General features: G+C 44.1%; 1 protein-coding gene across 1 annotated transcript in view; it reads left to right on the top strand.

Moving 5' to 3' along the window:
• Window positions 1-474: 474 nt before the first annotated feature.
• LOC106569855 (mucin-17) overlaps window positions 475-23,381 on the top strand; it is a 173,989-nt gene continuing 151,082 nt past the window's right edge. The window contains exons 1-9 of the mRNA XM_045694730.1: window positions 475-720; window positions 1,847-1,910; window positions 4,381-9,348; window positions 17,770-21,229; window positions 21,688-21,836; window positions 22,029-22,159; window positions 22,252-22,313; window positions 22,462-22,562; window positions 22,739-22,826. Of these exons, the coding sequence (XP_045550686.1) occupies window positions 1,874-1,910; window positions 4,381-9,348; window positions 17,770-21,229; window positions 21,688-21,836; window positions 22,029-22,159; window positions 22,252-22,313; window positions 22,462-22,562; window positions 22,739-22,826 (8,996 nt within the window). The 5' untranslated portion in view covers window positions 475-720; window positions 1,847-1,873. The remainder of the gene's footprint in view (window positions 721-1,846; window positions 1,911-4,380; window positions 9,349-17,769; window positions 21,230-21,687; window positions 21,837-22,028; window positions 22,160-22,251; window positions 22,314-22,461; window positions 22,563-22,738; window positions 22,827-23,381) is intronic.

Genomic DNA, 23,381 nt, shown 5'->3' with positions numbered 1-23,381 from the left:
AATAATATATATACGAATTAGCAGGTGTGTGAGTGTAGGACTGTTAAATAGAAAAAGGCTAAATTATAACCTTAGGCCACTGACTAAATAAAAGTGTTTTTGACTATAGAAAATGTTGAAAAATTGTAATTGTTCCTGACCAGTTTTCAAAACGATAAGGTCAGTAACTGGGAAAACAAAATTGTTATCATACTCGCAAACAGATTTACCTGCCCATATTTTGTTCCTCCCTTTTTTCATATTATCTTTTGTCCCTCCCAAAAGTTTTTGTCAGAACACCTAACCAGTTTTTTCTTTCACCTGACCAGTTTTCAATACCACGTCAGTATCTTGGGAAAAAACAAAAACAGTATTATCCACAAGACCTTTCACATGCATTCACCCGCCCATCCATTGTCCCTCCCTTTTTTCATAATCTTTATCTTATATTTTGTGCCTCCCAAAATATTTACGTCACTTGAAAGGTGAAGAATTTGTGGCATCAAAACAGCCCTAGAGTAATATAAATAGAAACTAGAAATGCATTGACATGACAGTATACATATGAACAGTTCAATTGGAAGCTTGAAATGGCAAACACAACTACAAGGATAATAACATTTTAGAGTGGATAGAAGCTAGATATTGTGATTGTTTATTGTCATTGACCAATTCCTTCCTCAATTGAGATTTTGAGAAATTACAGAAATAAGGAGACTGGCAGTAAAGTGTTTTCTGTAGGTAAGTAATGACCTTTACTGTATAATGTAATATATACACGGAAAAGCTTTGATTTTTTTAACATATTTTATTTGCACAGTTATGTACACATGTCACATGAGGAAGAGAAACCCAAAATGGGTTGAAACTATGAAAAAACATTGAAACTATGAAGATTATGGTTATTATGTATGTGTTATATATGAAAACCCATCCACTTTTAATGAACTACAACTATTACTGTCACAGAATATATATAGGATTCAGAATTTCTGTCAGACCGTTTGGAAACTTGAAATTACTTTTCCTCTTTTATGAAGTAACGGTTACATGATTTAAGTGATATACATTCATCAGTATAATGTATGGATGTGGATTCCTTTCAAAATAATTAAGTATGCTTACAGTATTGTTATGTGTGAGAGGATATTAAGCATAATTATCTATCCCCATGTCTTCTTTATACGAATACAATAACATGTAGCCAAGTCCTGTGCTGTGATAATGAATGACACAAACATATCTCCCATCTAAATTTACCACCTTTGCTTTTAAAGAATATAGAAATTGGATTTATGAGCTTTATGATAGCCAAGTTTAAATACATATATTTTTTAATCAGTAAAAGGCGGATTTCTCTTGAGAAAATGCAACCCTAATGTAGATTTTACTATATTATTTGATGTATTATGTGTTATATTTGGAAAAACACTCCACTTTTGATGAACTGAACCTATTACTGTCACATAATATGTATAGGTTTCAGAGTGAATTGCTGGGTGCTGGTAGACTGTTTGAAAACTAGAAATTACTTTTCTTCTTTTATGAAGTAACATGATTGAAGTGCTGCAGTAAAAGGCAGATTTCTCATAGAAAGAATACAACACAAATGTAGATTTTCCTATATAATTTCACTAGGGTGTATAAATCCATTTTTACAGCAGTTATAGAGCCTACTTCACAAAAAATTATAGAACACTTTTTGAGATCTTTATACCTCTTGATCTGGCACACCTAAATGAGTTCAAGTGCATACGTTTCCTTACCAAGTTACACATTAAGTTTAACTTGAATGGAGTCCACCATTGCACATTAATAGTGGTTCATATGAACAGTCAATAAAATTGATATTTTCCTTTCTGTTCAGAAAACAACTGCATCAACTGGGTTCAAAATGAAGGCACAGAAAGTGACAGCTACTTTCACCATGGGTATGTAGTACACTGAATTTCTTTCTGTGGTGATGTTTCCAACTAATGTTTTACTAAATGCTAACTTCATGTCAACTAGTGTATTAATCCGAAATCAAAATATAAATGATCAAAAAGGCAGGATGGTGACATAAAATGTAATTATACTAATGAGCAATGATGTATTTTTTTTGCATATGATGTTACAATGCATATGTTTATATTTTGACATTTAGTGTGGGAAAATGTAAATGTTGCCTAATCTACTGTCAAATGTCACACCTCGATTAAATACATACATATTAAAAGGGAAAATTACTAAAGTGTAAGAGGTAAACATAATCACACTGCTATATATTACTTCAATTATATTAACACACTACTTACTGTAATGAAAAATGGGATATCTTGTAAACAAACAAAAAATACAACTCAAGTGTGTTAATCTCAGTAAGGTATTATACAGTGCCTTCAGAAAGTATTCACACCCTTTCACTTTTTCCACGTTGTTGAATTCCAGCCTGAATTTAGAACGGATTAAATTGAGATTTTTATGTCACTGACCTCGACTCAATACCCGATAATGTCAAAGTGGAGTCATGTTTTTCAATTTTTTCAAAGAAATTAATAAAAAATGAAAAGCTGAAATGTGTTGAGTTCATAAGTATTCAACCCAAAAAATGTAATTTAAAAGTCACATAATAAGTTGCAAGGACTCGCTCTGTGTGCAATAATAGTGTTTAACATGATTTTTGAGTGACTAACTCATCTCTGTACCCCACACATACAATTATCTGTAAGCTCTCGAGCAGTGAATTTCCAACACAGATTCAACCACAAAGACCAGGAAGGTTTTCCAATGCCTCGCAAAAAAAAAAAAGCAGACATTGAATATCCCTTTGAGCATGGTGAAGTTATTATTTCAACTTTAGAAGGTGTATCAATACACCCAGTCACTACAAAGACACAGGCATCCTTCCTAATTTAGTTGCCGGAAAGGAAGGAAAACTCTCAGGTATTTCACCATCAGGCCAATGGTAACTTTGAAACAGTTTAATGGCTGTGATAGGAGAAAACTGAGGATGGATCAATAACATTGTAGTTAATCCACAATACTAACCTAATTGACTGTCACGTCCTGACCAGTAATAGGGGCTATTTGTTATTGTAGTTTGGTCAGGACGTGGCAGGGGGTATTTGTTTTATGTGGTTCGGGGTGGTTGTGTGTTTAGTGGAGTGTTTGATTTATTATTCCGGTGTTTTGGGCACTGTTCTATGTTAATGTATTTCTATGTTTAGTCTAGTTCTTTGTATTTCTATGTTTAGTTTATTGGGGGTTGAACCCTCAATTGGAGGCAGGTGTTTTCTCATTGCCTCTGAGGGTTCTATAAATAGGTATGTTATTAGTCGTTGTGTTTTTTTGTGTACGTGTTGTTTTGGTTCACCTTCTTATCCATTTAATAAAAAGAAGATGAGTGCACATTTCCCCGCTGCGTCTTGGTCCACTTTACCCTACGACAATTGTGACATTGACAGAGTGAAAAGACAGAAACCTATACAGAATATGCTATTCACTTTTTGTCCTGAATACAAAGTTTTATGTTTGGGGCAAATCCAATACAACACATTACTGAGTACCATTCCATATTTTCAAGCATAGTGGTAGATGCATCATGTTATGGGTATGCTTATAATCATTAAGGACTGGGGAGTTTTTAAGGATAAAAAAGAAATGGAGCTAAGCGCAGGTGAAATCCTAGAAGAAAATCTGGTTGAGTCTGCTTTCCACCAGACACTGGAAGATGAATTCACCTTTCACCAGGACAATAACCTAAAAAGGAAGGCCACATCTACACTGGAGTTCGTAATCAAGTAGACAGTGTGAATGTTCCAGTTTTGACTTGAATCTACTTGAAAATCTATGTAAATGGTTGTCTAGCAATGATCAACAACCAATTTGACAGAGCTTGAAGAATTTTGAAAATAATAATGAGCAAATGTTGCACAATCCAGGAGTGGAAAGCTCTTAGACTGACAAAAGGTGTTTCTACAAAGTATTGACTCAGGTGTGAACACTTATGTAAATTAGATATTTCTGTATTTTATTTTCAATGCATTTAAAAACATTTTCTTGAACATGTTTTCACTTTGTCATTATGGCTTATTGTGTGTAGATGGGTAAGAATTTTTTGTTGTTGTTGAATACATTTTAAATTCAGGCTGTAACACAACAAAATGTGGAATAAGTCAAGTGGTATGAACACTTAAGGCATTGTAGGTAATATTCTTGACAATCAATTACATTTTAGCATTTTTACATCATTATTTATTTTCTGGAAAAAAAAGGAGTGTGGCTACAAATTATAATCATTTATTTTATATGAAAATAAGCAGAATATTTAAAAACTGCACCATCCTGATGAAGAGTATTCTTGGAAATATTGATATTGTGTGAAATAAACAATTTAACCCTTCATTTCACAAACCACAGTGTTCTTATGTTGGATTATCCATGGAGTTTCTACCACAACCGCTTCTTCTACAACTGCATCTCCTACAACTGCAGATCTTATTACGGCAACAACAACTGCAGCTCCTATGGCATCAACTGTAGCTCCTACGACAACTGCAGCTCCAACGACAACTGCAGTACCTAATACGACACCCACAACTGCAGTTCCTAATACAACTGTAGCTCCAACGACCACAACAACAGTAGAACCTACAACGGCAGTTGTAGCTCCTACAGCAACAAATGTAGCTCCTACTACTACTACAACTACAGCCCCTACTACGACTGTAGATCCTACGGACACTACAAAGGTAACACCTACAATGACCACTGTAGCTCCCACGACACCTGAAGCTCTGACGACAACAACTGCTGCTCCTACGACCACTACAACTCCAGAACCTACTACGACAGAACCTACTCCTACAACTGCTACGACTGTAGAACCTACTACGACAACCAGTGCAGCTCCTACTACAACAACTGCTGTTCTTACAACCACAACGACCGAAGCACCTTCTACAACAACTACAACTTCAGCTCCTACGACAACCACAACAGCAACACCTACAACAACTGTAGCTCCCACAACAACTTTAGCATCTACTTCAACCACATCAGCTGCCCCTACAACAACCACTGCAACCCTAACTACAACAACTGCTGCTCCTACGACCACTACAACTCCAGAACCTACTACGACAACCACTGCATCTCCAACTACAACAACTGATGTTCTTACAACCACAACGACCGAAGCACCTTCTACAACTTCAGCTCCTACGACAACCACAACAGCAACACCTACAACAACTGTAGCTCCTGCGACAACTGCAGCTCCTACAACAACTTTAGCCTCTACTTCAACCACAGCAGCAGCCGCTACGACAACTACTGCAGCCCTAACTACAACAACTGCTGCTCCTACGACCACTACAACTCCAGAACCTACTACGACAACCAGTGCAGATCCAACTACAACTGCTGTTCTTACAACCACAACGACCGAAGCACCTTCTACAACAACTACAACTTCAGCTCCTACGACAACCACAACAGCAACACCAACAACAACTGTAGCTCCCACAACAACTTTAGCATCTACTTCAACCACACCAGCTGCCCCTACGACAACCACTGCAGCCCTAACTACAACAACTGCTGCTCCTACGACCACTACAACTCCAGAACCTACTACGACAACCACTGCAGCTCCAACTACAACAACTGCTGTTCTTACAACCACAACGACCGAAGCACCTTCTACAACAACTACAACTTCAGCTCCTACGACAACAACAGCAACACCAACAACAACTGTAGCTCCCACGACAACTGCAGCTCCTACAACAACTTTAGCCTCTACTTCAACCACAGCAGCAGCCACTACGACAACTACTGCAGCCCTAACTACAACAACTGCTGCTCCTACGACCACTACAACTCCAGAACCTACTACGACAACCAGTGCAGCTCCTACTACAACAACTGCTGTTCTTACAACCACAACGACCGAAGCACCTTCTACAACAACTACAACTTCAGCTCCTACGACAACCACAACAGCAACACCTACAACAACTGTAGCTCCCACAACAACTTTAGCATCTACTTCAACCACATCAGCTGCCCCTACGACAACCATTGCAGCCCTAACTACAACAATTGCTGCTCCTACGACCACTACAACTCCAGAACCTACTACGACAACCAGTGCAGCTCCAACTACAACTGCTGTTCTTACAACCACAACGACCGAAGCACCTTCTACAACAACTACAACTTCAGCTCCTACGACAACCACAACAGCAACACCTACAACAACTGTAGCTCCCACAACAACTTTAGCATCTACTTCAACCACATCAGCTGCCCCTACGACAACCACTGCAGCCCTAACTACAACAACTGCTGCTCCTACGACCACAACAACTCCAGAACCTACTACGACAACCACTGCATCTCCAACTACAACAACTGATGTTCTTACAACGACCGAAGCACCTTCTACAACAACTACAACTTCAGCTCCTACGACAACCACAACAGCAACACCTACAACAACTGTAGCTCCCACGACAACTGCAGCTCCTACAACAACTTTAGCCTCTACTTCAACCACAGCAGCAGCCGCTACGACAACTACTGCAGCCCTAACTACAACAACTGCTTCTCCTACGACCACTACAACTCCAGAACCTACTACGACAACCAGTGCAGCTCCAACTACAACTGCTGCTCTTACAACCACAACGACCGAAGCACCTTCTACAACAACTACAACTTCAGCTCCTACGACAACCACAACAGCAACACCTACAACAACTGTAGCTCCCACAACAACTTTAGCATCTACTTCAACCACATCAGCTGCCCCTACGACAACCATTGCAGCCCTAACTACAACAATTGCTGCTCCTACGACCACTACAACTCCAGAACCTACTACGACAACCACTGCAGCTCCAACTACAACAACTGATGTTCTTACAACCACAACGACCGAAGCACCTTCTACAACAACTACAACTTCAGCTCCTACGACAACCACAACAGCAACACCTACAACTACTGTAGCTCCCACAACAACTGCAGCTCCTACAACAACTTTAGCCTCTACTTCAACCACAGCAGCAGCCTCTACGACAACTACTGCAGCCCTAACTACAACAACTGCTGCTCCTACGACCACTACAACTCCAGAACCTACTACGACAACCAGTGCAGCTCCAACTACAACTGCTGTTCTTACAACCACAACGACCGAAGCACCTTCTACAACAACTACAACTTCATCTCCTACGACAACCACAACAACAGCACCTACTATAACACCTGCAGTTCCTACAACTGTAGCTCCCACGACCACTACACCTGCTGTACTTACTACAACAATGACAACTACAGCTCCAGCAACAACAACTGTAGCTTCTACGTCAACCACAGCAGCTGCCTCTACAACAACCACTGCAGCTGTAACTTCAACAACTGCTGCTCCAACGACCACTACAACTCTAGAACCTATTACAACAACCACTGCAGCTCCTGCTACAACAACTGCAATTCTTACAACCACTGCGACTGCAGCACCTTCTACAACAACTACAACTTCAGCTCCTACGACAACCAAAACAGCAACACCTACAACAACTGTAGCTCCCACAACCACTTTAGCCTCTACTTCAACCACATCAGCTGGCCCTACGACAACCACTGTAGCCCTAACTACAACAACTGCTGCTCCTACGACCACAACAACTCCAGAACCTACTACGACAACCACTGCAGCTCCAACTACAACAACTGATGTTCTTACAACCACAACGACCGAAGCACCTTCTACAACAACTACAACTTCAGCTCCTACGACAACCACAACAGCAACACCTACAACAACTGTAGCTCCCACGACAACTGCAGCTCCTACAACAACTTTAGCCTCTACTTCAACCACAGCAGCAGCCGCTACGACAACTACTGCAGCCCTAACTACAACAACTGCTGCTCCTACGACCACTACAACTCCAGAACCTACTACGACAACCAGTGCAGCTCCAACTACAACTGCTGCTCTTACAACCACAACGACCGAAGCACCTTCTACAACAACTACAACTTCAGCTCCTACGACAACCACAACAGCAACACCTACAACAACTGTAGCTCCCACAACAACTTTAGCATCTACTTCAACCACATCAGCTGCCCCTACGACAACCATTGCAGCCCTAACTACAACAATTGCTGCTCCGACGACCACTACAACTCCAGAACCTACTACGACAACCAGTGCAGCTCCAACTACAACAACTGCTGTTCTTACAACCACAACGACCGAAGCACCTTCTACAACAACTACAACTTCAGCTCCTACGACAACCACAACAGCAACACCTACAACTACTGTAGCTCCCACAACAACTGCAGCTCCTACAACAACTTTAGCCTCTACTTCAACCACAGCAGCAGCCGCTACGACAACTACTGCAGCCCTAACTACAACAACTGCTGCTCCTACGACCACTACAACTCCAGAACCTACTACGACAACCAGTGCAGCTCCAACTACAACTGCTGTTCTTACAACCACAACGACCGAAGCACCTTCTACAACAACTACAACTTCATCTCCTACGACAACCACAACAACAGCACCTACTATAACACCTGCAGTTCCTACAACTGTAGCTCCCACGACCACTACACCTGCTGTACTTACTACAACAATGACAACTACAGCTCCAGCAACAACAACTGTAGCTTCTACGTCAACCACAGCAGCTGCCTCTACAACAACCACTGCAGCTGTAACTTCAACAACTGCTGCTCCAACGACCACTACAACTCTAGAACCTATTACAACAACCACTGCAGCTCCTGCTACAACAACTGCAATTCTTACAACCACTGCGACTGCAGCACCTTCTACAACAACTACAACTTCAGCTCCTACGACAACCACAACAGCAACACCTACAACAACTGTAGCTCCCACAACCACTTTAGCCTCTACTTCAACCACATCAGCTGGCCCTACGACAACCACTGTAGCCCTAACTACAACAACTGCTGCTCCTACGACCACAACAACTCCAGAACCTACTACGACAACCACTGCAGCTCCAACTACAACAACTGATGTTCTTACAACCACAACGACCGAAGCACCTTCTACAACAATTACAACTTCAGCTCCTACGACAACCACAACAGCAACACCTACAACAACTGTAGCTCCCACGACAACTGCAGCTCCTACAACAACTTTAGCCTCTACTTCAACCACAGCAGCAGCCGCTACGACAACTACTGCAGCCCTAACTACAACAACTGCTGCTCCTACGACCACTACAACTCCAGAACCTACTACGACAACCAGTGCAGCTCCAACTACAACTGCTGTTCTTACAACCACAACGACCGAAGCACCTTCTACAACAACTACAACTTCATCTCCTACGACAACCACAACAACAGCACCTACTATAACACCTGCAGTTCCTACAACTGTAGCTCCCACGACCACACCTGCTGTACTTACTACAACAATGACAACTACAGCTCCAGCAACAACAACTGTAGCTTCTACGTCAACCACAGCAGCTGCCTCTACAACAACCACTGCAGCTGTAACTTCAACAACTGCTGCTCCAACGACCACTACAACTCTAGAACCTATTACAACAACCACTGCAGCTCCTGCTACAACAACTGCAATTCTTACAACCACTGCGACTGCAGCACCTTCTACAACAACTACAACTTCAGCTCCTACGACAACCACAACAGCAACACCTACAACAACTGTAGCTCCCACAACCACTTTAGCCTCTACTTCAACCACATCAGCTGGCCCTACGACAACCACTGTAGCCCTAACTACAACAACTGCTGCTCCTACGACCACAACAACTCCAGAACCTACTACGACAACCACTGCAGCTCCAACTACAACAACTGATGTTCTTACAACCACAACGACCGAAGCACCTTCTACAACAACTACAACTTCAGCTCCTACGACAACCACAACAGCAACACCTACAACAACTGTAGCTCCCACGACAACTGCAGCTCCTACAACAACTTTAGCCTCTACTTCAACCACAGCAGCAGCCGCTACGACAACTACTGCAGCCCTAACTACAACAACTGCTGCTCCTACGACCACTACAACTCCAGAACCTACTACGACAACCAGTGCAGCTCCAACTACAACTGCTGCTCTTACAACCACAACGACCGAAGCACCTTCTACAACAACTACAACTTCAGCTCCTACGACAACCACAACAGCAACACCTACAACAACTGTGGCTCCCACAACAACTTTAGCATCTACTTCAACCACATCAGCTGCCCCTACGACAACCATTGCAGCCCTAACTACAACAATTGCTGCTCCGACGACCACTACAACTCCAGAACCTACTACGACAACCACTGCAGCTCCAACTACAACAACTGATGTTCTTACAACCACAACGACCGAAGCACCTTCTACAACAACTACAACTTCAGCTCCTACGACAACCACAACAGCAACACCTACAACTACTGTAGCTCCCACAACAACTGCAGCTCCTACAACAACTTTAGCCTCTACTTCAACCACAGCAGCAGCCGCTACGACAACTACTGCAGCCCTAACTACAACAACTGCTGCTCCTACGACCACTACAACTCCAGAACCTACTACTACAACCAGTGCAGCTCCAACTACAACTGCTGTTCTTACAACCACAACGACCGAAGCACCTTCTACAACAACTACAACTTCATCTCCTACGACAACCACAACAACAGCACCTACTATAACACCTGCAGTTCCTACAACTGTAGCTCCCACGACCACTACACCTGCTGTACTTACTACAACAATGACAACTACAGCTCCAGCAACAACAACTGTAGCTTCTACGTCAACCACAGCAGCTGCCTCTACAACAACCACTGCAGCTGTAACTTCAACAACTGCTGCTCCAACGACCACTACAACTCTAGAACCTATTACAACAACCACTGCAGCTCCTGCTACAACAACTGCAATTCTTACAACCACTGCGACTGCAGCACCTTCTACAACAACTACAACTTCAGCTCCTACGACAACCACAACAGCAACACCTACAACAACTGTAGCTCCCACAACCACTTTAGCCTCTACTTCAACCACATCTGCTGGCCCTACGACAACCACTGTAGCCCTAACTACAACAACTGCTGCTCCTACGACCACAACAACTCCAGAACCTACTACGACAACCACTGCAGCTCCAACTACAACAACTGATGTTCTTACAACCACAACGACCGAAGCACCTTCTACAACAACTACAACTTCAGCTCCTACGACAACCACAACAGCAACACCTACAACAACTGTAGCTCCCACGACAACTGCAGCTCCTACAACAACTTTAGCCTCTACTTCAACCACAGCAGCAGCCGCTACGACAACTACTGCAGCCCTAACTACAACAACTGCTGCTCCTACGACCACTACAACTCCAGAACCTACTACGACAACCAGTGCAGCTCCAACTACAACTGCTGTTCTTACAACCACAACGACCGAAGCACCTTCTACAACAACTACAACTTCAGCTCCTACGACAACCACAACAGCAACACCTACAACAACTGTAGCTCCCACAACAACTTTAGCATCTACTTCAACCACATCAGCTGCCCCTACGACAACCATTGCAGCCCTAACTACAACAACTGCTGCTCCTACGACCACTACAACTCCAGAACCTACTACGACAACCAGTGCAGCTCCAACTACAACTGCTGTTCTTACAACCACAACGACCGAAGCACCTTCTACAACAACTACAACTTCATCTCCTACGACAACCACAACAACAGCACCTACTATAACACCTGCAGTTCCTACAACTGTAGCTCCCACGACCACTACACCTGCTGTACTTACTACAACAATGACAACTACAGCTCCAGCAACAACAACTGTAGCTTCTACGTCAACCACAGCAGCTGCCTCTACAACAACCACTGCAGCTGTAACTTCAACAACTGCTGCTCCAACGACCACTACAACTCTAGAACCTATTACAACAACCACTGCAGCTCCTGCTACAACAACTGCAATTCTTACAACCACTGCGACTGCAGCACCTTCTACAACAACTACAACTTCAGCTCCTACGACAACCACAACAGCAACACCTACAACAACTGTAGCTCCCACAACCACTTTAGCCTCTACTTCAACCACATCAGCTGGCCCTACGACAACCACTGTAGCCCTAACTACAACAACTGCTGCTCCTACGACCACAACAACTCCAGAACCTACTACGACAACCACTGCAGCTCCAACTACAACAACTGATGTTCTTACAACCACAACGACCGAAGCACCTTCTACAACAACTACAACTTCAGCTCCTACGACAACCACAACAGCAACACCTACAACAACTGTAGCTCCCACGACAACTGCAGCTCCTACAACAACTTTAGCCTCTACTTCAACCACAGCAGCAGCCGCTACGACAACTACTGCAGCCCTAACTACAACAACTGCTGCTCCTACGACCACTACAACTCCAGAACCTACTACGACAACCAGTGCAGCTCCAACTACAACTGCTGCTCTTACAACCACAACGACCGAAGCACCTTCTACAACAACTACAACTTCAGCTCCTACGACAACCACAACAGCAACACCTACAACAACTGTAGCTCCCACAACAACTTTAGCATCTACTTCAACCACAGCAGCAGCCGCTACGACAACTACGGCAGCGCTAACTACAACAACTGCTGCTCCTACGACCACTACAACTCCAGAACCTACTACGACAACCAGTGCAGCTCCAACTACAACTGCTGTTCTTACAACCACAACGACCGAAGCACCTTCTACAACAACTACAACTTCATCTCCTACGACAACCACAACAACAGCACCTACTATAACACCTGCAGTTCCTACAACTGTAGCTCCCACGACCACTACACCTGCTGTACTTACTACAACAATGACAACTACAGCTCCAGCAACAACAACTGTAGCTTCTACGTCAACCACAGCAGCTGCCTCTACAACAACCACTGCAGCTGTAACTTCAACAACTGCTGCTCCAACGACCACTACAACTGTAGAACCTATTACAACAACCACTGCAGCTCCTGCTACAACAACTGCAATTCTTACAACCACTGCGACTGCAGCACCTTCTACAACTTCAGCTCCTACGACAACCACAACAGCAACACCTACAACAACTGTAGCTCCCACAACCACTTTAGCCTCTACTTCAACCACATCAGCTGGCCCTACGACAACCACTGCAGCCCTAACTACAACAACTGCTGCTCCTACGACCACTAAAACTCCAGAACCTATTACGACAACCACTGCAGCTCCAACTACAACAACTGATGTTCTTACAACCACAACGACCGAAGCACCTTCTACAACAACTACAACTTCAGCTCCTACGACAACCACAACAGCAACACCTACAACAACTGTAGCTCCCACGACAACTGCAGCTCCTACAACAACTTTAGCCTCTACTTCAACCACAGCAGCAGCAGCTACGACAACTACTGCAGCCCTAACTACAACAACTGCTGCTCCTACGACCACTACAACTCCAGAACCTACTACGACAACCAGTGCAGCTCCTACTACAACAATTGCTGTTCTTACAACCACAACGACCGAAGCACCTTCTACAACAACTACAACTTCAGCTCCAACGACAACCACAACAGCAACACCTACAACAACTGTAGCTCCCACGACAACTGCAGCTCCTACAACAACTTTAGCCTCTACTTCAACCACAGCAGCAGCAGCTACGACAACTACTGCAGCCCTAACTACAACAACTGCTGCTCCAACGACCACTACAACTCCAGAACCTACTACAACAACCAGTTTAGCTCCTACGACCACAACGACCGCAGCACCTTCTACAACAACTACAACTTCAGCTCCTACGACAACCACAACAACAGCACCTACTATAACACCTGCAGTTCCTACAACTGTAGCTCCCACGACCACTACACCTGCTGTACTTACTACAACAATGACAACTACAGCTCCAGCAACAACAACTGTAGCTTCTACGTCAACCACAGCAGCTGCCTCAACAACAACCACTGCAGCTCTAACTTCAACAACTGTTGCTCCAACGACCACTACAACTCCAGAACCTATTACAACAACCACTGCAGCTCCTGCTACAACAACTGCTATTCTTACAACCACTGCGACTGCAGCACCTTCTACAACAACTACAACTTCAGCTCCTACGACAACCACAACAGCAACACCTACAACAACTGTAGCTCCCACAACCACTTTAGCCTCTACTTCAACCACATCAGCTGGCCCTACGACAACCACTGCAGCCCTAACTACAACAACTGCTGCTCCTACGACCACAACAATTCCAGAACCTACTACGACAACCAGTGCAGCTCCTACTACAACAACTGCTGTTCTTACGACCACAATGACCGCAGCACCTTCTACAACAACTACAACTTCAGCTCCTACGATAACAACAACAACAGCACCTACTACAACACCTGCAGTTCCTACAACTGTAGCTCCCACGACCACTACACCTGCTGTACTTACTACAACAATCACAACTACAGCTCCAGCAACAACAACTGTAGCTTCTACGTCAACCACAGCTGCTGCCTCTACAACAACCACTGCAGCTCTAACTTCAACAACTGCTGCTCCAACGATCACTACAACTCCAGAACCTATTACAACAACCACTGCAGCTCCTGCTACAACAACTGCTATTCTTACAACCACTGCGACTGCAGCACCTTCTACAACAACTACAACTTCAGCTCCTACGACAACCACAACAGCAACACCTACAACAACTGTAGCTCCAACGACAACTGCAGCTCCTACAACAACTTTAGCCTCTACTTCAACGACAGCAGCAGCCCCTACGACAACTACTGCAGCCCTAACTACAACAACTGCTGCTTCCACGATCACTACAACTCCAGAAACTACTACGACAACCAGGGCAGCTCCTACTACAACAACTGATGTTCTTACAACCACAACGACCGAAGCACCTTCTACAAGTACAACTTCAGCTCCTACGACAACTGCAGCTCCTACAATAACTTTAGCATCTACTTCAACCACAGCAGCTGCCCCTACGACAACCACTGCAGCCCTAACTACAACAACTGCTGCTCCTACGACCACTACAATTCCAGAACCTACTACGACAACCAGTGCAGCTCCAACTACAACAACTGCTGTTCTTACGACCACAACGACCGCAGCTCCTTCTACAACAACTACAACTTCAGCTCCGACGACAACCACAACAACAGCACCTACAACAACTGTAGCTCCCACAACAACTACACCTGCTGTACTTACTACAACAATCACAACTACAGCAACAACAATTGTAGCTTCTACGTCAACCACAGCAGCTGCCTCTACAACAACCACTGCAGCTCTAACTTCAACAACTGCTGCTCCAACAACCACTACAACTCCAGAACCTATTACAACAACCTCTGCAACAACTGCTATTCTTACAACCACTGCGACCGCAGCACCTTCTACAACAACTACAACTTCAGCTCCTACGACAACCACAACAGCAACACCTACAACAACTGTTGCTCCCACAACAACCTTAGCATCTACTTCAACCACATCAGCTGCCCCTACGACAACCACTGCAGCCCTAACTACAACAACTGCTGCTCCTACGACGACTACAACTCCAGAACCTACTACGACAACCAGTGCAGCTCCAACTACAACTGCTGTTCTTACAACCACAACGACCGAAGCACCTTCTTCAACAACTACAACTTCAGCTCCTACGACAACCAAAACAGCAACACCTACAACAACTGTAGCTCCCACGACAACTGCAGCTCCTACAACAACTTTAGCATCTACTTCAACCACAGCAGCTGCCCCTACGACAACCACTGCAGCCCTAACTACAACAACTGCAGCTCCTACGACCACTACAACTCCAGAACCTACTACGACAACCAGTGCAGCTCCAACTACAACAACTGCTGTTCTTACAACCACAACGACCGAAGCACCTTCTACTACAACTTCAGCTCCTACGACAACCACAACAGCATCACCTACAACAACTGTAGCTCCCACAACAACTTTAGCATCTACTTCAACCACATCAGCTGCCCCTACGACAACCACTGCAGCCCTAACTACAACAACTGCTGCTCCTACGACCACTACAACTCCAGAACCTACTACGACAACCACTGCAGCTCCAACTACAACTGCTGTTCTTACAACCACAACGACCGAAGCACCTTCTACAACAACTACAACTTCAGCTCCTACGACAACCACAACAGCAACACCTACAACAACTGTAGCTCCCACGACAACTGCAGCTCCTACAACAACTTTAGCATCTACTTCAACCACAGCAGCTGCCCCTACGACAACCACTGCAGCCCTAACTACAACAACTGTAGCTCCTACGACCACTACAACTCCAGAACCTACTACGACAACCAGTGCAGCTCCAACTACAACAACTGCTGTTCTTACAACCACAACGACCGAAGCACCTTCTACTACAACTTCAGCTCCTACGACAACCACAACAGCAACACCTACAACAACTGTAGCTCCCACAACAACTTTAGCATCTACTTCAACCACATCAGCTGCCCCTACGACAACCACTGCAGCCCTAACTACAACAACTGCTGCTCCTACGACCACTACAACTCCAGAACCTACTACGACAACCACTGCAGCTCCAACTACAACTGCTGTTCTTACAACCACAACGACCGAAGCACCTTCTACAACAACTACAACTTCAGCTCCTACGACAACCACAACAGCAACACCTACAACAACTGTAGCTCCCACGACAACTGCAGCTCCTACAACAACTTTAGCATCTACTTCAACCACAGCAGCTGCCCCTACGACAACCACTGCAGCCCTAACTACAACAACTGTAGCTCCTACGACCACTACAACTCCAGAACCTACTACGACAACCAGTGCAGCTCCAACTACAACAACTGCTGTTCTTACAACCACAACGACCGAAGCACCTTCTACTACAACTTCAGCTCCTACGACAACCACAACAGCATCACCTACAACAACTGTAGCTCCCACAACAACTTTAGCATCTACTTCAACCACATCAGCTGCCCCTACGACAACCACTGCAGCCCTAACTACAACAACTGCTGCTCCTACGACCACTACAACTCCAGAACCTACTACGACAACCACTGCAGCTCCAACTACAACTGCTGTTCTTACAACCACAACGACCGAAGCACCTTCTACAACAACTACAACTTCAGCTCCTACGACAACCACAACAGCAACACCTACAACAACTGTAGCTCCCACGACAACTGCAGCTCCTACAACAACTTTAGCATCTACTTCAACCACAGCAGCTGCCCCTACGACAACCACTGCAGCCCTAACTACAACAACTGTAGCTCCTACGACCACTACAACTCCAGAACCTACTACGACAACCAGTGCAGCTCCAACTACAACAACTGCTGTTCTTACAACCACAACGACCGAAGCACCTTCTACTACAACTTCAGCTCCTACGACAACCACAACAGCAACACCTACAACAACTGTAGCTCCCACAACAACTTTAGCATCTACTTCAACCACATCAGCTGCCCCTACGACAACCACTGCAGCCCTAACTACAACAACTGCTGCTCCTACGACCACTACAACTCCAGAACCTACTACGACAACCACTGCAGCTCCAACTACAACTGCTGTTCTTACAACCACAACGACCGAAGCACCTTCTACAACAACTACAACTTCAGCTCCTACGACAACCACAACAGCAACACCTACAACAACTGTAGCTCCCACGACAACTGCAGCTCCTACAACAACTTTAGCATCTACTTCAACCACAGCAGCTGCCCCTACGACAACCACTGCAGCCCTAACTACAACAACTGTAGCTCCTACGACCACTACAACTCCAGAACCTACTACGACAACCAGTGCAGCTCCAACTACAACAACTGCTGTTCTTACAACCACAACGACCGAAGCACCTTCTACAACAACTACAACTTCAGCTCCTATGACAACAACAACAGCAACACCTACAGCAACTCTAGCTCCCACGACAACCGCAGCTCCTACAACAACTTTAGCCTCTACTTCAACCACAGCAGCTGCCCCTACGACAACTACTGCAGCCCTAACTACAACAACTGCTGCGCCTACAACCACTACAACTCCAGAACCTACTACGACAACCAGTGTAGCTCCTACGACCACAACGACCGCAGCGCCTTCTACAACAACTACAACTTCAGCTCCTACGACAACCACAACAACAGCACCTACTATAACACCTGCAGTTCCTACAACTGTAGCTCCCACGACCACTACACCTGCTGTACTTACTTCAACAATGATAACTACAGCTCCTGCTACAACAACTGTAGCTCCCACGACAACTGTAGCTCCTACAACAACTTTAGCCTCTACTTCAACCACAGCAGCTCCAACAACCACTACAGCTGCCTCTACGACAACCACTGCTGCTTTAACTACATCAACGGCTGCTCCAACAACCACTACAACTCTAGAACCTACTACGACAACCAGTGCAGCTCCTACTACAACAACTGCTGTTCTTACGTCCACAACGAACGCAGCACCTTCTACAACAACTACAACTTCAGCTCCTACGCCAACCACAACAACAGCACCTACTACAACACCTGCAGTTCCTACAACTGTAGCTCCCACAACCACTACACCTGCTGTACTTTCTACAGCAACAACAACTGTAGCTTCTACATCATCCACAGCAGCTGCCTCTACAACAACCACTGCAGCTCTAACTTCAACAACTGCTGCTCCAACAACCACTACAACTCCAGAACCTATTTCGACAACCACTGCAGCTCCTGCTACAACAACTGCTATTCTAACAACCCCAACGACCGCAGCACCTTCTACAACAACTTCAGCTCCTACGACAACCACAACAACAGCACCTACTACAGCACCTGCAGTTCCTACAACTGTAGCTCCCACGACCACTACCCCTGCTGTACTTACTACAGCAATCACAACTACAGCTCCTGCTACAACAACTGTAGCTTCTACGTCAGCTGCCTCTACGACAACCACGGCAGCTCTAACTACAACAACTGCTGCTCCTACCACCACTACAACTCCAGAACCTACTACCACAACCAGTGCAGCTCCTACTACAACAACTGCTGTTCTTACGACCACTGTGACTGCAGCACCTTCTACAACAACTACAACAACTGCTGCTCCAACAACCAGTACAACTGCCTCTACAACAACCACTGCATCTCTAACTACAACAATTGCTGCTCCAACAACCACTACAACTCCAGAACCTATTAAAACAACCACTGCAGCTTCTGCTACAACAACTGCTATTCTTACAACCACTGTGACTGCAGCACCTTCTACAACAACTACAACTTCAGCTCCTACAACAACCACTACAGCAACACCTACAACAACTGTAGCTCCTACAACAACTTTAGCCTCTACTTCAACCACAGCCGCTGCCCCTACGACAACCACTGCAGCCCTAACTACAACAACTGCTGCTCCAACGACCACTACAACTCCAGAACCTATTACGACAACCACTGCAGCTCTAACTACAACAACTGCTGCTCCAACGACCACTACAACTCCAGAACCTATTACGACAACCAGTGCAGCTCCTTCTATAACAACTGCTGTTCTTACGACCACAACGACTGGAGCACCTTCTACAACAACTACAACTTCAGCTCCTACGACAACCACAACAACAGCACCTACTACAACACCTGCAGTTCCTACAACTGTAGTTCCCACAACCACTACACCTGATGTACTTACTACAACAATCACAACTACAGCTCCTGCTACAATAACTGTAGCTTCTACGTCAACCACAGCAGCTGCCTCTACGACAACCCTTGCAGCTCTAACTACAACAACTGCTGCTCCAACGACCACTACAACTCCAGAACCTATTACAACAAGCACTGCAGCTCCCAAAACTGCTATTCTTACAACCACTGTGACAGCAGCACCTTCTATAATAATTACAACTTCAGCTCCTACGACAACCACAACAGCAACACCTACAACAACTGTAGTTCCCACGACAACAGCTGCTCCTACAACAACTTTAGCCTCTACTTCAACCATAGCAGCTGCTCCTACGAAAACTACTGCAGTCCTAACTACAACAACTGCTGCTCTTATGACCACTACAACTCCTGAACCTACTACGACAACCAGTGCAGCTCCTTCTATAACAACTGCTGTTCTTACGACCACAACGACCGCAGCACCTTCTACAACAACTACAACTTCAGCTCCTACGACAACCACAACAACAGCACCTACTACAACACCTGCAGTTCCTACAACTGTAGCTCACACGACCACTACACCTGCTGTACTTACTACAACAATCACAACTACAGCTCCTGCTACAACAACTGTAGCTTCTACGTCAACCACAGCAGCTGCCTCTACAACAACCACTGCAGCTCTAACTTCAACAACTGCTATTCTTACAACCACTGCGAATGCAGCACCTTCTACAACAACTACAACTTCAGCTCCTACGACAATCACAACAACAACAGTAGCTCCCACGAAAACTGCAGTTCTTTCAACAAGTTTAGCATCTACTTCAACCACAGCAGCAGCCCCTACGATTTCCACCGCAGCCCTAACTACAACAACTGCTGCTCCTACCACCACTAGAACTCCAGAACCAACTACGACAACCAGTGCAGCTCCTACAACAACTGTAGCTTCTACGTCAACCACAGCAGCTGCTTCTACGACAACCACTGCAGCTCTAACTACAACAACTGCTACTCCTACGACCGATACAACTCCAGAACCTGCTACGACAGAACCTACTCCTACAACTGCTACGACTGCAGAACCTACCATGACAGCCAGTGCAGCTCCTGTGACAACTGCTGTTCTTATGACCACATCGACTGCAGCACCTTCTACAACAACTACAACAGCTCTTTCTACTGCAACTGTAAATCCTATGACAACAATAGTTGGTCCTACGACACCTATTACAACAATTAATACTGCAGGTCCTACAACCACCACCACAACTGGTAGTTCTCATCCTACAACAACGACTACAACTGCAGCACCTACAAGTACAACCACAATTGTACTTCCTAACTCGACATCCAGAAATGCAACTTATAACTCAACTTCTATGGCATCAACAACTAGGTATGCAAGATAAATTAGTATAATTATTTCATACTATTCAATTAACACTTTGTCAATCAAGGAGCCTTGGCAACAATGAACCGTGTATATAAGACCACTAGATTTCTTACATTCTTTTTCTAATTATTTTAACATTTTCTAAACTTTCTAAACTAAAACAATTTAAATGAGTATAAATTAGCATATAATAACCCAGCAATAATAATATTAACTCTTGAACCGATCAAGCTAGAGAGACCGAACCAACTTTCATATGTTCATGCTATCCTATCCTATCCATCAATCAATCTTTCCATCTACCTACTTTTTCCAATTATAACCAGTCACTACCATTACTACTGCAGTGACTGCCAATACTATGACTTATTTTACAACCATGAATACTTTAAGACAAGCTAGCAAGTACACACATTTTCTGTAGGAAATGTAATTTTCCATGTATTATTATTTTCTCTTAGATTCGGCACAGTGGGGGGTTTTGTTGAACTGATATTCAAGGTGAAAACACCAGTCCCCACTGAGGATGATGTCCTTGGTGCCGTCAAGAAGCAACTGTCTCCTCAATTCCCGACCACTCAAACCACCTACCAGAATGCAACTTATATCAGTGAGTTCAACAAATTAGGCTTCGTGAAGACATTAATTTCCTGTCTATAAAATAATTTCTTAATAAGTAAACATGCAACTGCTCCTGCTATCTAAATACTTCTTGAATGTTTTTTAATGTTGTTGAAACTCCTAAATTGTAGCAGTTCAGTTGATTTGTTGCTATAGTGACAATGTTTTTGTGTGCTCACAGAACTTACAGATACTTCATTTGCCATCGTCCTTGGTTTCAAAATAACCAATGTAACCCAGGAGTCTCTAAGTAATAGACTCACACTCACCAATGAGACCGAAACCCAGATACAGGATTCAATTAACATACTAGTAAGATACTGTACTTCTATACATAAGATACATCCATGGTCATGTTCAGGTCATGATAGTAATTGACAACTTGATGTTTTGTCCCCTTTTAGCTCCATAAGGTTCTCAGTGAACCAGACGGCAACCAGTTTCAATTTCCCAGCGCCAACTTCATGTAAGTACAATGTCATAACCTTGAACCAACCCATCTTTCTCAACTGCACTCTTTAGAATTTCTGCAGATTTCATTTAGCTTGGTACAGCTAAACAGGATGAAGGGAACATGTTTAACTCTCACACAAAACCCATTTTTACATCCACAGTGACGATGGCACTGAAATCACAGCAAACGTGACGTATGTATACAAAGAGGAAGATGTCAACCAGCCTAGTAGTTTTCTACAGGAAGTCTTAAAAGTCTCAGGTATGCTGCTTTTGTTACCATACGGTTGTCATTTCTATGTTTTTTTTATGACAGTGAGTTATCAAACACCATGTAATGTGTATAATACTCAATCTCGAAAACACTTATATATCTATGTTATGTGACATATTACAAGTTTATAATCCCTCTAAAATGTATTTTCATTTCTATTCTAGGTCTCCTGACCGCCACTGTTGCCCCAACAACAACTATCAGCAACACACCACTTCCTACCCTTTTGACTTCAGTGACATCAACAACTAGGTAAGCAAGATCATTTATTATAATGATTTCATACAATTGAATTAACACTTTGTCAATCAAGGAACCTTTGCAACAATGAACCATGTATATCCATGCTTGTGTCGTTAACTACTGATGTTTTTAATAAAAGCATCCAAAATGTCAACCTTTCTTTAGGAAAGCTCTTTGAGTACATCAATCGGTCAAAAGGCGCAATATAAATCCAATCCATTATTATTAATGTGCTTGCTGAAGGCAAGACCACTAGATTTAAGACATACTTTTTCAAATTATTTTAACATTTTCTAAACTTTCTAAACTAAAACAATTTAAATGAGTATAAATTAGCATATAATAACCCAGCAAAAATAATATTAACTCTTGAACCGTTCAAGCTAGAGAGACCGAACCAACTTTCATATGTTCAGGCTATCCTATCCTATCCTATCCATCAATCAATCTTTCCATCTACCTACTTTTTCCAATTATAACCAGTCACTACCATTACTACTGCAGTGACTGCCAATACTATGACTTATTTTACAACCATGAATACTTTAAGACAAGCTAGCAAGT

The sequence above is a fragment of the Salmo salar genome, chromosome ssa14, assembly GCF_905237065.1.
Source record: "Salmo salar chromosome ssa14, Ssal_v3.1, whole genome shotgun sequence".
Taxonomy (NCBI): domain Eukaryota; kingdom Metazoa; phylum Chordata; class Actinopteri; order Salmoniformes; family Salmonidae; genus Salmo; species Salmo salar.
Note: the sequence above shows the minus strand (reverse complement) of the source record. Positions and strands in the feature narration are given on the sequence as shown.